We start from the raw sequence: 14,456 nt of genomic DNA on the forward strand, positions 1-14,456 counted from the left end.
ATTTTTGCAATTGGATCATTGTCTTCGGCATCTAAACGATGCCGCTTCATCTTTGCCTTAATACTGCTTGAATTCTCGTACCCCCGTCCTTCGTTACGGGACTGAAGAGGCTAAACTAAAGTGTTAGGTACCTTACTGGGCTTCAGTGAGCAGTCAAGACGTCCACAAAAGTAACTGGAATTTCCAGAATTGTACGCAAGGAGATCACGACACTACATGTTACTCTAACGGAAAATTAAGGCGGAGGTTAAACCTCAACGCCTCTAACAGATCTCCCATCTCTCACTAATCACCAATCGTTCCCCCAGCAAACCACCCACCCTTCCGTCCTTTCACCTCCAACCTACCCGTTCATCTGCATCCCTCCCTGCCCAAACCTAACCTTATCGCCCAACCCCAGCCTCGCATACTCATCCTTCTTCTTCTGCTTCTCAACCTCCTTCTGCTTAAGCTTCTCGTACTCTTCCTCCGACCCAGCAAGGACGTTTTGTTTATCTTTGCTAGACGAAGGGGAGAGTCTGCGTTTTGCGGCTGAGAGCGCGGAGTGCATTGCAGATTTTGATTTGGATAGGGATCTGTGAGTGAGGGGTGTGAGTCAGAAAAAGTAATGTAGTATCGTTCGTAGAGTTGCGGAGGAGGGAGAGGAAACAAGGCTGACGAAGGAGACTAGCTTACTTTTGTTTTTGCTGCGCTACTGGGTCGATTGATTCTAGGGATGGTCGATGGTGTGCTTGCATGTCTTTGCTATCGCTGTTGCTGTTCTTGGATGCGTCGAAGGGATTCGAGCTCATGGCTATTGGCTGGCTGCTAACAGTATGTCGAGGCGACGCTTCAAATTCGCCTGGCATGTCTTAAGGGTCTTGGAGATTGTGTTGGATGATGGAGAAGATTACGCTGAGAACAAGCTCGATGATACTAGATTAATTGATGATGCTTCGAAGATTCGTCAATCGCACTTGAGGAGGATATTTGTATTCGCTGACTGCAAAAATATTTCCAGGCTGAGTACGTGTAGCTTGTCGTGGCCTGATGCAGAAGGTTCTTGGAGAGGAAGGTGTTCAGTCTTGACAAGATAGTGAATTGCGTCGTCTTGATGATAATGATGAATGTTGGGGTAAACGTAGTTTTGCAGCCTGCACGAAGACGGAAAGGATCAGAGATATTGGCTGTGGTGTGTGAATAATGTGCATATAATTGATTGTCAAAGTGGTGGTGATGTGGTGGTATCTGCCTGGCCTTAGGCACCTTTATGTCCACGTAAGATTACCATCTTGTTCATATCACACTCACAGGAATTAAGAGAGAGCTATGCGCTGTATGGATCGTTTATTGCTCATACTTGCGTTATTGATAATCGTTGTGGGTATCCTAGAGGGTTAAGCCAACTCAGGGTTGCATTTCTGCTTCTGGGGGTATGTGGGATGGGTTAGTCGTGCAAGGCATCGATGTACGCGTGTGAGACACGGCTAGCCCCGGAAGGAAGCTTGGTCAGATGGCCATTGGGTCTTTCGCTGATGTACGGAATAGACGCTTGAGAAAGTCATCTTGCGTTCATCGAGCGCGGGAACCACTGCTTGACTGGCTGATTGGCTCATTCAGGACGGCTGCACGTCTTCATAGGATCTTTCTCCCCGCGGTTGAAGACATTGGGTAGCGTGATTGGTTCTTTCTGCATCGCTAATTCGTTAGGATTGAATGACTCCATCGCCCACTAGAGATGTCCTAGTAGTCCATGTTAACAAGGCTTTGAATGCGAAAGATTCTGCAAGGATGCAAGGCCTGAATGCGAGACGGCCTTGGCTTACGATACACGAACAGCCTGAGGACATTGGGAGTCATCGCTTGCCGCGCCACATGAGAAAGCCATCCATGAATATTTTCAACACCACCTTCAGATGCCACTGCGAAAACTCCGACCGCATCGTATTCTAGACGGTACAGTTTCAATGACTCAGAAGGCTGTGCTCAAAACAAAGCAACTATCATCATTTAAGCATGCATTGCGAAACCATCCCAGAAACAGCAGTACATAAAATCGCCCGGCAGCATGAAGATGCTAACCATCCACATGGTTCTTGATAGGTGATGAGAAGGTGGAGGCGTTCACCTCTGATACCTGACGGTATTTTCATGGAGAAGGCCCTCAGCGACAAACGATCACTAGAAGCTAACGAAGTCGAGTCGACCCCACCCACGCCGTGTGATTCTTGGAGACATAACATTATACCTCCATGCTTTGGAGCGAATAGTGGTGATCTTCCGAGAGATAAGCTCCAGAAGCCCAAACACACCGCTTGCCATTCATCGAAATACCGTGCTAGAGAGCAGGACAACGTTTTCCGACATTTTTGTCCCACGCTAAACGTAGCATCTGTTGGTGCTTCGCTACAGGAAGGAAGATACTTGACATAAAGACTTGCCGAGCCAGATTAACAAACGATAGCAAGTGAAGAGCGATCGTCATCAGATTCGGTTTGTAGGACTGGCAGGAGGCGAGACCGCCCTTTTTATATGGCGGCCCGCTTCCTTTGGTGATGAGACAGGGGTGAAAGAGCGGTGGCAGGGGTTTCGAGGCGGGAGGATTTGATGCAGGAACACATATGTTGTGGAGGGGAAAGCGACGCTGCTTAACCAAGGTTTGAGAAGCCGGGTCTCACGCCATGAAGGAGAAGAGCATGGATGAGAGGCTGAGAGGCTAGACACTCACATAACCAATCCAACCTAGTTGAAAGACTCAGGAAATGGAAGTTGTCACTAAAGAGATATCATCGCTTCCAGTATATACAGCTGCATTGAAGCCCGTGCCACTAGGCCAATTGCCCGTCTACTCGTTTGGTGATCGGTCAACCGGCTGCTCACCCTTGATGGTTCCCTCTCTCAGAGCCTGGAGCTTGCGCTCGTTGTCCTCGAATGCGTCTTTCCTATACTTCTCAATAGCGTGACTGATGTTTGCCTGGCTGCCTGCAGGGACATTGTATGGGGATCCGACATTAAAGACACTGCTTTCGTTAGCCCAGAGTATCGTACATGCAACCCCCTCTCGTCACGCGAGGGCGTCCAGCGCCTATAAAATCCAATTTCGTATAGCTTCCTTCCTTGTGCAATATAGCACACCTAGAAGCTGAGAGGAACGTACTCAGGAGACCTCAGATCAATGAATTCCTGTGGTTTCGAATTTGCAAACAACACGCGATCCGAGCCCGCCTGCTCCAACAATCTGACGTGAAGGTCATTCTTCGCGGCCCATTCCTCCTGGTGACTGTGATATTCTGCGATCATGCGTGTGAGGAGTGGTGGTGAGTCAGAGTCGGGGTCTGGTCGCGAGACTTGGTAAAGGGCACCAAGGGTTGGGACAAGGGCCACGGTTCCCCAGAATCCCCACTGCATACCCAGTCATTTCAGTATGGCTAGAATACCAATTCATGGCTAGGATAGATCCACTGGAAGTTGTGGAGCAAAGCAATTGGTGTTGAGGGGAGGCAGACGTACCCCGAAGGACTCGTTCACTGGGGCATGGCCGGCAGCGTGAGTGTGTTCGTCGTGGGCATATCGGCGCGGCTGCCGTGTGAGGTTGATTCGGGATTTTCGGGCAGTGGAAACTGCTGTCCGGCGGAGCGATTGCATGGCTGTGGATGGAGGCTTTCGTTGAGAGGTGGGAGCTCTCGCCATGATGCGCTTGGGGGTGGTGCCAAGGGCATTAGGCGCTTGCCGCTATAGGCTTAGTACAACATCTCATCCATGGAAGCCCTTCCACGCATGCACGCCTCCAACCCTTGGTACAACGACTCACTCCGAGCACCCGGCTTCTTGCGGCTTTCCATTAAGGCTCCGAACAGATCCCTCGTTCTCAACATGACAGACTTTTAGGAACTGAGTGATGGCATCCTCTTCATCATATTCTATCAGTTGGTGAGTTCTGGCTAACCACAACGTTGAAGCTGAACCATGAGCGCTATGTGCTTCTGCGACGATTCCATTTAGTGTAACCGAGATTGGAAGACTTCACGGAGTCGCAGATATTCAAAAATGTATCAGTAGCAGATGATGAACGCCGAATTGACCTCTCTAGTCGATTCCTCGAACACCTCCAGGATCCGAGGGACTCCTTCAGGTTCGCATTAGCATCACCTCTTCCTAGTCCATTTATTTCATCTCAGATTCTGTTGCAACATAAATCCGGCTGGTTATTGTACATAGCTGGAATGTTGATACTATCATGTCGGAGGATATGCTTCACGCTTTCCACATGCGATGGCCAAACACCCGGCTATATGTTCGAAAGCTTCGACAAGGCTCTCTTTCGTCACCGAAGCTTTACCTACTTCAAGTCTCGGCAGCGTGTAAGTACTGCTATTCACATCACGCTTTATCTCTTTCCGGTGGCTGAAGATCTTCTTGCTTCAATATGTCGGTCTTCGAGTGCTGTCATTCAACATCCACAAAATTTTATCTTCATCGATGATCTCTCCGTGATGTCGGTGGAGGTCAGTTGAATCATCCTTTGGAGCCAGGTAGCACTTTACCCACTCTGGAAGGTCTCACCATAGAGGCATGTGATTATAACTTCACTAAACACCATTGTGAGCGATGGCTCCATTCGTGAGCTGCTCGAAACTTCGATGCTTGAATTTCGGCTCATCGGCCCCTCACGTATTGTTTTAAACCTTAGTAGCCCCGTTTCACATTTGCATTCACTGGGATTTGGAGACGACCGGTGAGCCTCTACGAAGATATCTACCAAAGGAGGGGAGCATGAGGCCCTTAAACTCGCTCTACAGTTTACCAAGTCCATTCTAAAGTAGTCGGAATTTCACCATCTATAACCATGTGGTAAGTTTTCCCAAAATTCCCTGGTCGACTATTTTACTCAGACATCGCAATTCTCTAAAGTACCTACCTATGCGTGCAAATCGTGAAGACCTACAAGACACAATGACCCTTGAGGGTACCGCTCCGGAAGCACCTACCTCCCGTGTTTACGGGACTTAAGCGTCGTACTTCCACCACTACGCAGAATGTTCTAAAATGGAATATATTTCTACCAATAGGTACTCGGCCTCATCTACACCCTGGATTGAATAATTTCATGTTGACCTACTGGCCTGCTAGAGCTGCTACAGCTCTTTGCCGACATGGGCATTTGTGAAACTTGATAGTATCAGCACGAACTCCTCTAGATGTTTGATACTCTTTGTTTCTACCTGTACAAGCTTGTGCTGAACATTTACTGCGAGAATTATTTGAGTGCCTTCTTTTTGGTCGAGATAAGTGAGTTGAACACTGTCGCGGTTCGCTTCTGGCACGGAGGAGAACGATCCTCTCTCCCACATGAGGATCGTTCCATGTTGCATCCACATACGAACCAAATCATCTACACTGGGGGTGCGTTAGATGGCACACGGACATCTTAAGTGATAGTGATGCCAGGGATTTTAGGTAGTGCAGAGAAAAAGGTACCCAAGCTCAATTTTCATATGGGAGACTCTGATGTCAATCGAATTCTCCTTCTATTTTATTCGGAATATGAAACGATAGACTTATACATCCCTCAGAATCGTTGCCTCGGACTGCACTTCGCAGGGACTGCCTAAAGTGGTAGGCATCGGACTCTCCGACTCTCAAATTGCCCCACCCCTGTCGAGCCTCGGCATCTTTCTCATCTACCGCAACTCGTGGACGTTCCCCACACCTCCAAGCTTCAGACACTACTACACCGGGCATGAAATGACAAGTAATCATGCTTGTTCCTCTGGCATGTGCAACTACATAAATACTCACCCCCCCCCCCCCCCCCCAGCCAATTGCCCCCTACCGTGATCGAATATTCATCGCATCGAGGACCGAAACATCACGTTCCTACTGCTGGGGATTAGCATCCATCTTCCACACCACAAGCCCCTTATCCTATTTGACTTCCAACATACAATGCCTTCCTTCACATCTGTGCACCTCGCCGAGCGACCGAAAGATCGCATTGTCCCCGGAAAAACCTTCACGACGAAACAGCGCTCTGTTCCTACCATATCCACCCTTAAAGATGGCGAAGTCCTCTTCCAGACACTTTACCTTTCTCTCGACCCGGCAATGCGTAGTTGGCTGAATCCCACTCGTTCATATATCCCACCTGTCCAGATAGATGAAGTGATGCGCGGCTACGGCATTGGCATTGTCCAAGCTTCGAAATCCCAAAAGTTCCCAGTAGGCACCTATGCGAGCGGAATGTGTGGTTGGACTGAATATGCTGTTCTAAAAGACAAACAACTCGAAGCACTTGAGTTACCCGAAGGAGCTGTGCCGACGGATGAGCTGGGCGTTCTGGGTATGACTGCTTTAACGGCGTATTTTGGGATTCTTGATGTTGGGCAAGTGAAGGAAGGAGACTTTGTGGTTGTGTCTGGGGCTGCGGGTGCGACGGGAAGTGTTGTGGGGCAGATTGCGAAGATTAAGGGAGCCAGGGTTCTAGGTCTCGCCGGTGCCGACGATAAGGTGAAGTGGTTGAAGGAAGAACTGGGATATGACGAAGCCCTTAATTACAAGGACCCGGAATTTAGGAAGAAGTTCCGCGAAGCGACGAAGGTATGTTGAACGAATTCTACTGCCCTCCGATTTCTGATATTCCGATAGGGTTTGATCGATGTCTACTTCGATAACGGTAGGTGCTTGTTTCTGTTCGTATTGCGAAAGGTTGCTAACTACAAAAGTTGGTGGCGAAATCCTGGACATGGCACTTGCGAGAGCAAAGCCTCATGCTCGATTCATCATGTGCGGTGCTATTAGCGAGTACAACAAGACCAAACCGCAAGGACCAAAGGTAACTTATCATATCCATAACAATATCAGAGTTAAAGTTTGTAGAACTATCTTATGATCATCTCCATGCGAATTCGGTAAGAGGATACAATGCGGCATTAAACCTCTCGTCTAACAAGATCTAGGATGCAAGGCTTCATTGTCACAGACTACACGGCGCAATTCCCCAAAGCGAAGAAGCAACTCGCGCAATGGCTATCAGAAGGAAAGCTGAAGCGGAAAGAAACGATTATCAAAGGTGGTCTTCCGAAAGCTGAACAGGCACTCGTAGACCTATTCAATGGAGCAAATACAGGTAGGTAAACTTCAAGGCACAGTAAGTAACATGCTGCTAACCGCCACAGGGAAATTACTAGTGGAGGTTGCACAGCCGGAAGATGCAAAGGCAAAGTTATGAGAGCTAGAGAAATTACCAGTGATTGTACGATAAAGGGCTAAGGTAATGCCTGGTGCCTGAGAAAATAGCCACTGTCGGCATGCGTCTAGATCCTACATGCTGGCACATATGAAAATAGGGAGTTCTAGAATACATTAGAATTTCAAGTGCTCTCAGGGCTCTCCTTTCACTCTAGCAATGAGCATAAACAGCCTTTTAGTTAATAGTCCGTACTACAGTAGGTGGCAATATGCATTGGAGTAGGAAAGGGATACTCCCATGCTGGTGAGGTTCCTCTGTTTAACGAACAAAAAGATGAAGCTAGCATGCCTGCTGACATACACACCGGTCTTAAGCCATGCTATCTCCATGTTTCACATCACAATCTGACTGTTGCGGGAATGGCATCTAAGATAGATGAAAACTCAACTGAGTTCCTACATGAGTGCGGATAGTGTCGAGAATGTAGTTCCTAACAACAAACCATCAACGCCAGATTACCCAAAGAAACCACATGCTGAACAAAAAACAGCCCCTCCACCGCAAATCCACAAGGTGTAACCACCCTCTCATGCGGGGCGCGTCAGGCCACGGACAATAACACTCGGAGTTCTGATGGCGCATTGCAACGGCATTCAAAACCCCCAGCGTGAGTGGTTGGGTGCCTGCTAAGATCACGAGTCTGCATGCGTGCTATCCCCACTATGACTCTGTCTAACATGAGCTTATAAACAAGCTCCTGCGAAAGTGAATCCTACACATCGTCCCAATTAGTGGTGTCTCTGCAGAAGAAATGTGCAGATGCTTAGAAATTCAAATTCTGCTAAGTTGCACTTGGAAACGTTTAAAAGTATCAAGTTCGACCCTCACCTCCCATAACACCAAGTCAAATCATCCATTCTACATCCTAGCAACATAACCTATCTTCAAACAATCCCATCTCTATCACTCTATCACAATGACTCCAAAAAGATTCGAGGCCAAGATGGTCGACCCCTCCCCCCTAGGCCAACCCCTCCACTTCTCCTTCGCAAACCGCTCAGCTCCAAACCGTTTCCTCAAAGGAGCCATGACCGAGCGTCTCTCCTCCTGGCACCCGACAGATCTCCCCGCACGCGGCATTCCGTCCAAAGAAGTCATCAATGTTTACCGGCGCTGGGGCGAGGGCGGCCTTGGCACCATGCTCACTGGTAACATCCAGATCGAACTCGACCAACTCGAAGCCGCTGGAAATCTCATCATCCCACGCACAGAGCCGCCTTCTGGACCTAGATTTGAAGCATTTGCGGAGTTGGCGGAGGTGGCGAAGAGGGAGGGGAGTTTGATTGTGGCACAGGTCAGTCATCCGGGACGGCAGTGCCAGAATACGATTCAGAAGGATCCTGTGAGTGCGAGTGACGTGAAGCTGGAGGGAAATCTCTTCGGGATGGAGTTTAATAAGCCGCATGCTGCCACCCAGAATGAGATTAACATCATTGTGGAGGGTTTTGCTCATGCAGCCGAATACTTGGAAAAAGCTGGGTTTGACGGGATAGAGCTACATGGCGCCCACGGTATGCTCTACTCGTCCTTTTGAAGTATTACATAGGCTCATAGCTATCCTAGGATATCTCATAGCGCAATTTCTATCCGAAACAACCAACCTCCGCACCGACTCCTACGGCGGCACTATCCCCAATCGCGCCCGCATCATCGTCGAAATCGCCGCCGCAATCCGTTCCCGAGTCTCCCCTTCCTTCATCCTGGGCATCAAACTCAACAGCGTGGAATTCCAAGCTCGCGGCTTCCAGCCCTCCGACGCGCGCGAAATCTGCAAGATCCTGGAGGAGAATCGTTTCGACTTTGTCGAACTATCAGGGGGCACGTACGAGCAGCTTGGGTTTGTGCACAAGCGCGAGAGTACTAAGAAGAGAGAGGCTTTCTTTATAGAGTTTGCGGATATGATTGTTCCTGTGCTGAAGGAAACGAAGGCGTATGTGACAGGTGGGTTTCATACTGCTAGCGCGATGGTGGATGCGCTTAAGACGGTTGACGGCGTGGGGCTTGCGAGGCCTGTTTGTCAGGAGCCGCGCCTATGCAAAGACATTCTCTCTGGAAAAGTCAATTCTGTAATTCAGAAGGTGTTTGATGAGAATGACTTTATGATTCAAAACTTGGTTGCTGGGACACAGATTAAGCTGATTGGGATGGGCTATGAGCCGTTTGATGCGAGTGATCCAAAGGTTGCAGAGGCATTTCAGAAGGACGTAGAGAAGTGGATGGAGGCGATGGGCAAAGATGAGAAGGGAGAGAAGTATGGATTTGTTGATATTGAGAGTATTCCTGCTGTGCCTTATGGGACTGCTATTAGGGCGGCTTAATTGTAAGTAGGTGTTAGAGCTAAGAGGTTCGACATATGACGTATCACTGCAATCCTGCCAAGAGATGCTCTTTTTTTGATACCTAATACCATTGTAAAAGACTTGAAACAGGATATGTTCTACCCAGTGCCATGATAAATTCAGCGATGATGGCAACTGCAAAGATTATATTAAGGATTCGAGAGTGGAAATGACAAGCACGCCTCTTGCACATTTGCTTAGGTGTAAGGCGGCGCCATTGCTGAAGCCTCTGGCTTAGCTATCAGGAGAGCATAGACTTGCCGATACAGAATCCAAAGCTGGGAAGCCACGTCGATGATAGTCAAAAGGGTAAAACCTGGCTTCTTATCCTACCAATGCCTGCCTAACATCCTCACTACATGGTTCACCGTATAGTCGCGACATTTACTCTCATCTGCTGCTAGGACAAGAGCATTTTCATACTCGATCACATCCCACATCTCCATTGGTGTCGGTGACATGAAAAGCGCTTTGATGTGGATATTCACAAGTCATTGTGCTGCCGCAAATTCATTAAGGAATTGTAAAACGTGGCATACTTCGACTTAGCCACCAATCTCATAATATTCCAAGCCATGAACCAGAACGAAAATGTTGGGCCTGATGGTGGAGTTAATAAGATTGGACAGGATAAGGCTTGGAGGTGGACCATATCCCAGAAAGTGATTTGGACTCTTGATCAGTGGACCCAATGCTAGGAGCGAATCGAAGAAGTTGATATATCATCCTATAGAGAAGGAATAATGAGCCTAAAGGGCAGCTCTCATTCTACGTTGGACAGAAATAGTGGAGAATGATTACAGGGCTTGAGTCTAAAAGCGTTTGTACTGATGTTATTGCTAGCAAGCCGAAGATTCGGGTTGTGTCCTTGTCGGCTGCTTCTCGTCGTAAACTTAGCAGACAAAAGCGGAGGCAGGTGGTTAATCGGGATTTTTTTAGCACTCGCTGGGGAAGTGTGCATCCAAGCCCAGTACGTGTTCCCTGTTGAACTGCTTGATACACCATTTGTCGCAGGGCAGCTTTGTTGACATTGGGAGATTGAAGAAACTCAAGCTGGCCATCCATAAAAGGCTAAGGGTAAGTTTGGAAACCGGATTGATTAGTCCAGGCGAGTTTAAGAATGCAGATTGTGCAAACTGAGTCACCGTATGTTGCCCCTGAGGGCATGAGAGCGTACGTCCAGTCTGCGTCCCGAAGATTATCGAGGACTTCAGCGACTGCTGCCTTTGTCTCGCATACTCTCGGGTGCTCATCTGCCGTTTTTGACAGATCCTGGACCAACACTTATTTATGAGAGACCACTGCACTTTTGTCTTCTCCACTCCATTCATTAACTCTTCCTACATCGCATATATAACGGTCGCGTTGATTGTGGCAGCAAGTTTTAGTTTTCCCCCCAAAATGTCTACATGGCGTTCTAGCAACCCTTTGCACATGTTCTGAGCCGCTCTTCCTTTCGTTAAATGTTCCTACTTCCAAACCATCAGGCTAATGTGATTTACTATGCATTTGGAAATATTAAATAGACTTTCGGGACGTCGAATCTATCGTCTTAACTTGACGACACGAACATCTGCAATTGCGGGCCGATACGGGTGTTTGTAGCTTGAAAAGTAGAATTTAGATGCTCCATATAGCCGTCTATGTCCATTTCTGGCAATTAAAAGACCATTCAGAACCAGTGTTACGCTTCACCTTGAGAAGATGCTTGCTCAATGAACTTATGGTCCTATGAAGTATTAAATGGCAGCACTTAATATAAACAAGGACAGATTTGAGCTGCCAAACCTCTTGCAAGTATTTCGGAAAATAATGAGAATATATAGATACCTGTCTTCAGTCCGCGCCAGGCTGTTTCGCGACCACACGCTGGCGTATATGCTGACATATGAAACATCCCCCTCCATCTCATCATAACACATGGCTGAGACATAGTAAGAAATGCCCTCATTGCACTGCACAATAATTCCCTAGGCAAGGGCTGTTCTTGTCGGAAACGTAGGCTCTTCTTCACTGCCATATAGGAGCCAATATAACCAGGTAGGCTATCGCCAGAGTCGACTATCAAATGTTTGCCTACTACAGAACGGAGCGGAGCAACGTCACTTTGATTTATTAACCCTTTTATTGGATGTTAGGGAAGCCTTGAGAAGATTCAGGTTATAGTCTTCAATAATACCCTTGGGATGTTCTGTTGGGGATTCCTTCCTATATGTAGCACATGTGAAAGGCGAAGCGCACTGGTCTATTTGAGGTTATATCTCTTTTCCCTTCCACATGAACTCACAAAAGCCTGCCTTAATACCATCGTGACCTTCAGTCACCATCCCCTAGGCATCATCACGCCACAATTTCGAGTCATCATAGCGGTGGCTCGTGCTACGCTCAAACATGTATTGCCTCGACTCATCAAGTTCCACACACCACTTATATTACTCTCATCCTCCTTGACTTTCCCTCCTCCCCGGCCCACCTTCCTCAGTCTATATCCTCAACTGTTCATCTGTCTTGATCCCAAACTCTTCTTGCTAACCACATATACCATCGATGGCCGACTTTGCGGAGAACTGCTGGTCGAAATCCCTCCTGGCGTTTGCTTTGGCTCATGCTTGCCTTCGATTCTCTCTTACCTGGCCTTTCACCCTCCCGAAATGAGGCTGATTCTCCTGGATAGCCACTATATCTCATCGTACTCACTCTATTAATAACATAGATAAAAGTCAAGACAATGACGGCTTCACCTTCTCGAAGACCCTCCGCAGCAACAGCGAGGGCTATTTGCGACGGGTCACCCAGCGCCAGGCATCATTTCCCTAGCTCCGGCACTGGTGAGGCTCAAAGCATCTAAACACTCAAGGCAGTTTATGGCACTCGCTAACGAGACTCCAGAGAATCGAATTTCCAGCAAACAAGTCAATTGAAACCAAAGTGTGAGAGAGTGCCGAAAGTCGATGTAGGCATGCATACCACAGCCTCAGTCCTCGTTGCAAATCTATTTTATTTACACGCTTTCTCGAAGGCATGCACTGCTACATGACGAGCGAATAGGGAAGAGACACCGAAAGAAAAGCGGGATTCAGCATTGCCAGACTTGGATATGAAGATAACCAACGGAGTTACCTGGTTGGACAGCGTCACTATTACCTGGGCATGTATACTCTGGGACTAGAGGCATGGTTTTCTCTCACGTATAAGGCTCAGGTTAGTTCTTCATGCATAACCTTTCCACATCTAATCTCTCGCCTTATCTCCTTCTAACCATTAACACGAAAAGAGGACTTCTTGCGCAAACACAAGACGCGTTACCTTGAGCCTCAGCTTTGCCTGATCAATCGAGAAGCCTCTGAGGAACGACTTTGTACATGCATTCACTACCCTAAGCTAAGCATACACATGCAAGATCATCTTGGAGCGAGAACGCATGACGAGTTCTCTGAACCTCACCTTTTCCGGCGCAACCGAGATGCCTCTGATGAGCGACTTCAGATATACAGTCACTCCCTTCATGGCTGGAAAGTGTTGGTGACGGAACGAGTCCTCACCAACTCGCTGGTCCGCTATTTGAGGACTCATTGGCGGGTATATCAAGACGCGATTGAAGTCTTTTCTCCTTCGCCAATATTCCCTTCTTTTCCATTACCATTAGAACTCATAACGCTTTACAGGCTTTGTCAACACGACATTACCCTCTGAGACTCTAGTTTCTCACCTTCAACTGACACACATTCACATAATGAATGACGGCAAGAGTCGAGATGATGTCGGCGGAACCCATCATCGCCTCGAACAACAGCAGCAAATTTCCCTTCAATCCAAATCCAAGTATCAACGAACAATCCTGTCTCTGTAAGCTGCACAAAATTGCGAATTGCGAAATCATCATTTCGTGCAATAGCAGATCCATTCCCATTCCCTACGACAATTCCCGAGTATCAACCTCGAGCTACCTTCCTAGCGGAAAACCAAGTATTGAAACCAGGTATTCACGAAGGAAAGGAAATCGCACCGCCCATCAAACAAGTTTTCAAGCACCCTGAATTGGAAAACTAGTTCAAGCCTTGGAAGCCCTAGCGCCTCGTGCTTTTGACGAACGCCGAATGATGAGCGTGACTGTAGGCTTTGTAACAACAGCATGGGCACAACAACCAGTAAACCACGGTCGACATGATCTAATCCATTAGTGCTTCCCGTTTACAATCCAAGCTGTCCTGAAAACTCATTCTCCCTTTTCGGAAACATGATCTCGCCACTCATAACACATTTCGTCAACACCCCACTTACCGACACGAGTCAAAGTTGCTTAGCTGGTTATGGCAATCACTACATTTTATATTCCACCTAGTTCTCACTACCTTGTGTGCGGACACGGTCCATTCTCATCCTAGTCCATGACTTGGTGTACTACCAGGCCAATGAGGGAGAGGAAACTGAGCATATTTCGCGGTTATTTAAAGAGTTGGTATATTTTCCGGCTTATCTAAGGATCGAGGTGAAATTTTAGCTCGTATTTCCGACTCCCAGAGCGCTGCTTGAAGAAATTACACCCTCTCAGAATCGCCTTGCGCTGGATTTGGATCCCGAACACTCTCGTGACTACATATCGAAGAATTGCTTAGAGAACCCGAAAGTCATGGTGAGTTGAAATTATTTGTACTAGTTTTTCCATGTGTTTTGTGTAGATACGTAGTCTCTTGATGAGAGTTCTCAGTAGTTATTAATTTTTAGGTGGTGTATATGTTTGTTTGGATGCATGAACTGTTAACAGTGTCCTGAATTGAGGGAGTTTCCTTTTTGTTAAAAAAAGATTTCTTTGGGTTGCAGTTTTGGCTGAGTTTGGCTTGCGAATTTGCACTGTTGTTGTTTTTAGTTTGTCTAGAAATGTAGATTTT

General features: G+C 47.5%; 5 protein-coding genes across 5 annotated transcripts; 3 read left to right on the top strand and 2 right to left on the bottom strand.

Annotated features, from left to right (window-relative positions):
- Positions 1 to 164: 164 nt before the first annotated feature.
- BDR25DRAFT_306887 (uncharacterized protein) lies at positions 165 to 1,332 on the bottom strand. Its single transcript, XM_033690732.1, has 2 exons — positions 676 to 1,332; positions 165 to 575 (listed from the first exon to the last, which is right to left on the bottom strand). Exons 1-2 carry the CDS (start codon positions 846 to 848, stop codon positions 344 to 346), a joined length of 405 nt encoding a protein of 134 aa, XP_033541875.1. The 5' UTR covers positions 849 to 1,332; the 3' UTR covers positions 165 to 343.
- A 1,394-nt stretch (positions 1,333 to 2,726) lies between these two features.
- Positions 2,727 to 3,647, bottom strand: BDR25DRAFT_306888 (uncharacterized protein). The gene is made up of 3 exons (XM_033690733.1): positions 3,490 to 3,647; positions 3,137 to 3,381; positions 2,727 to 2,999 (listed from the first exon to the last, which is right to left on the bottom strand). Exons 1-3 carry the CDS (start codon positions 3,622 to 3,624, stop codon positions 2,825 to 2,827), a joined length of 555 nt encoding a protein of 184 aa, XP_033541876.1. The 5' UTR covers positions 3,625 to 3,647; the 3' UTR covers positions 2,727 to 2,824.
- Positions 3,648 to 5,811: 2,164 nt separating this feature from the next.
- BDR25DRAFT_295826 (NADP-dependent leukotriene B4 12-hydroxydehydrogenase) lies at positions 5,812 to 7,325 on the top strand. The gene is made up of 6 exons (XM_033688872.1): positions 5,812 to 6,576; positions 6,625 to 6,652; positions 6,702 to 6,811; positions 6,856 to 6,887; positions 6,936 to 7,105; positions 7,155 to 7,325. Exons 1-6 carry the CDS (start codon positions 5,926 to 5,928, stop codon positions 7,205 to 7,207), a joined length of 1,044 nt encoding a protein of 347 aa, XP_033541877.1. The 5' UTR covers positions 5,812 to 5,925; the 3' UTR covers positions 7,208 to 7,325.
- Positions 7,326 to 8,144: 819 nt separating this feature from the next.
- On the top strand, positions 8,145 to 9,546 carry BDR25DRAFT_346343 (NADH oxidase; the record flags this gene model as incomplete). The annotated part of the gene is made up of 2 exons (XM_033694136.1): positions 8,145 to 8,739; positions 8,792 to 9,546. 2 exons carry the CDS (start codon positions 8,145 to 8,147, stop codon positions 9,544 to 9,546), a joined length of 1,350 nt encoding a protein of 449 aa, XP_033541878.1.
- Positions 9,547 to 13,300: 3,754 nt separating this feature from the next.
- Positions 13,301 to 14,345, top strand: BDR25DRAFT_360942 (uncharacterized protein; the record flags this gene model as incomplete). The annotated part of the gene is made up of 8 exons (XM_033696329.1): positions 13,301 to 13,389; positions 13,419 to 13,616; positions 13,673 to 13,725; positions 13,749 to 13,874; positions 13,953 to 14,026; positions 14,069 to 14,200; positions 14,255 to 14,274; positions 14,333 to 14,345. The coding sequence occupies 8 exons, from the start codon at positions 13,301 to 13,303 to the stop codon at positions 14,343 to 14,345; spliced, it is 705 nt and encodes a 234-aa protein (XP_033541879.1).
- Positions 14,346 to 14,456: the final 111 nt, after the last annotated feature.

This window comes from Lindgomyces ingoldianus (genome assembly GCF_010093535.1).
Source record: "Lindgomyces ingoldianus strain ATCC 200398 unplaced genomic scaffold BDR25scaffold_41, whole genome shotgun sequence".
Lineage (NCBI taxonomy): Eukaryota > Fungi > Ascomycota > Dothideomycetes > Pleosporales > Lindgomycetaceae > Lindgomyces > Lindgomyces ingoldianus.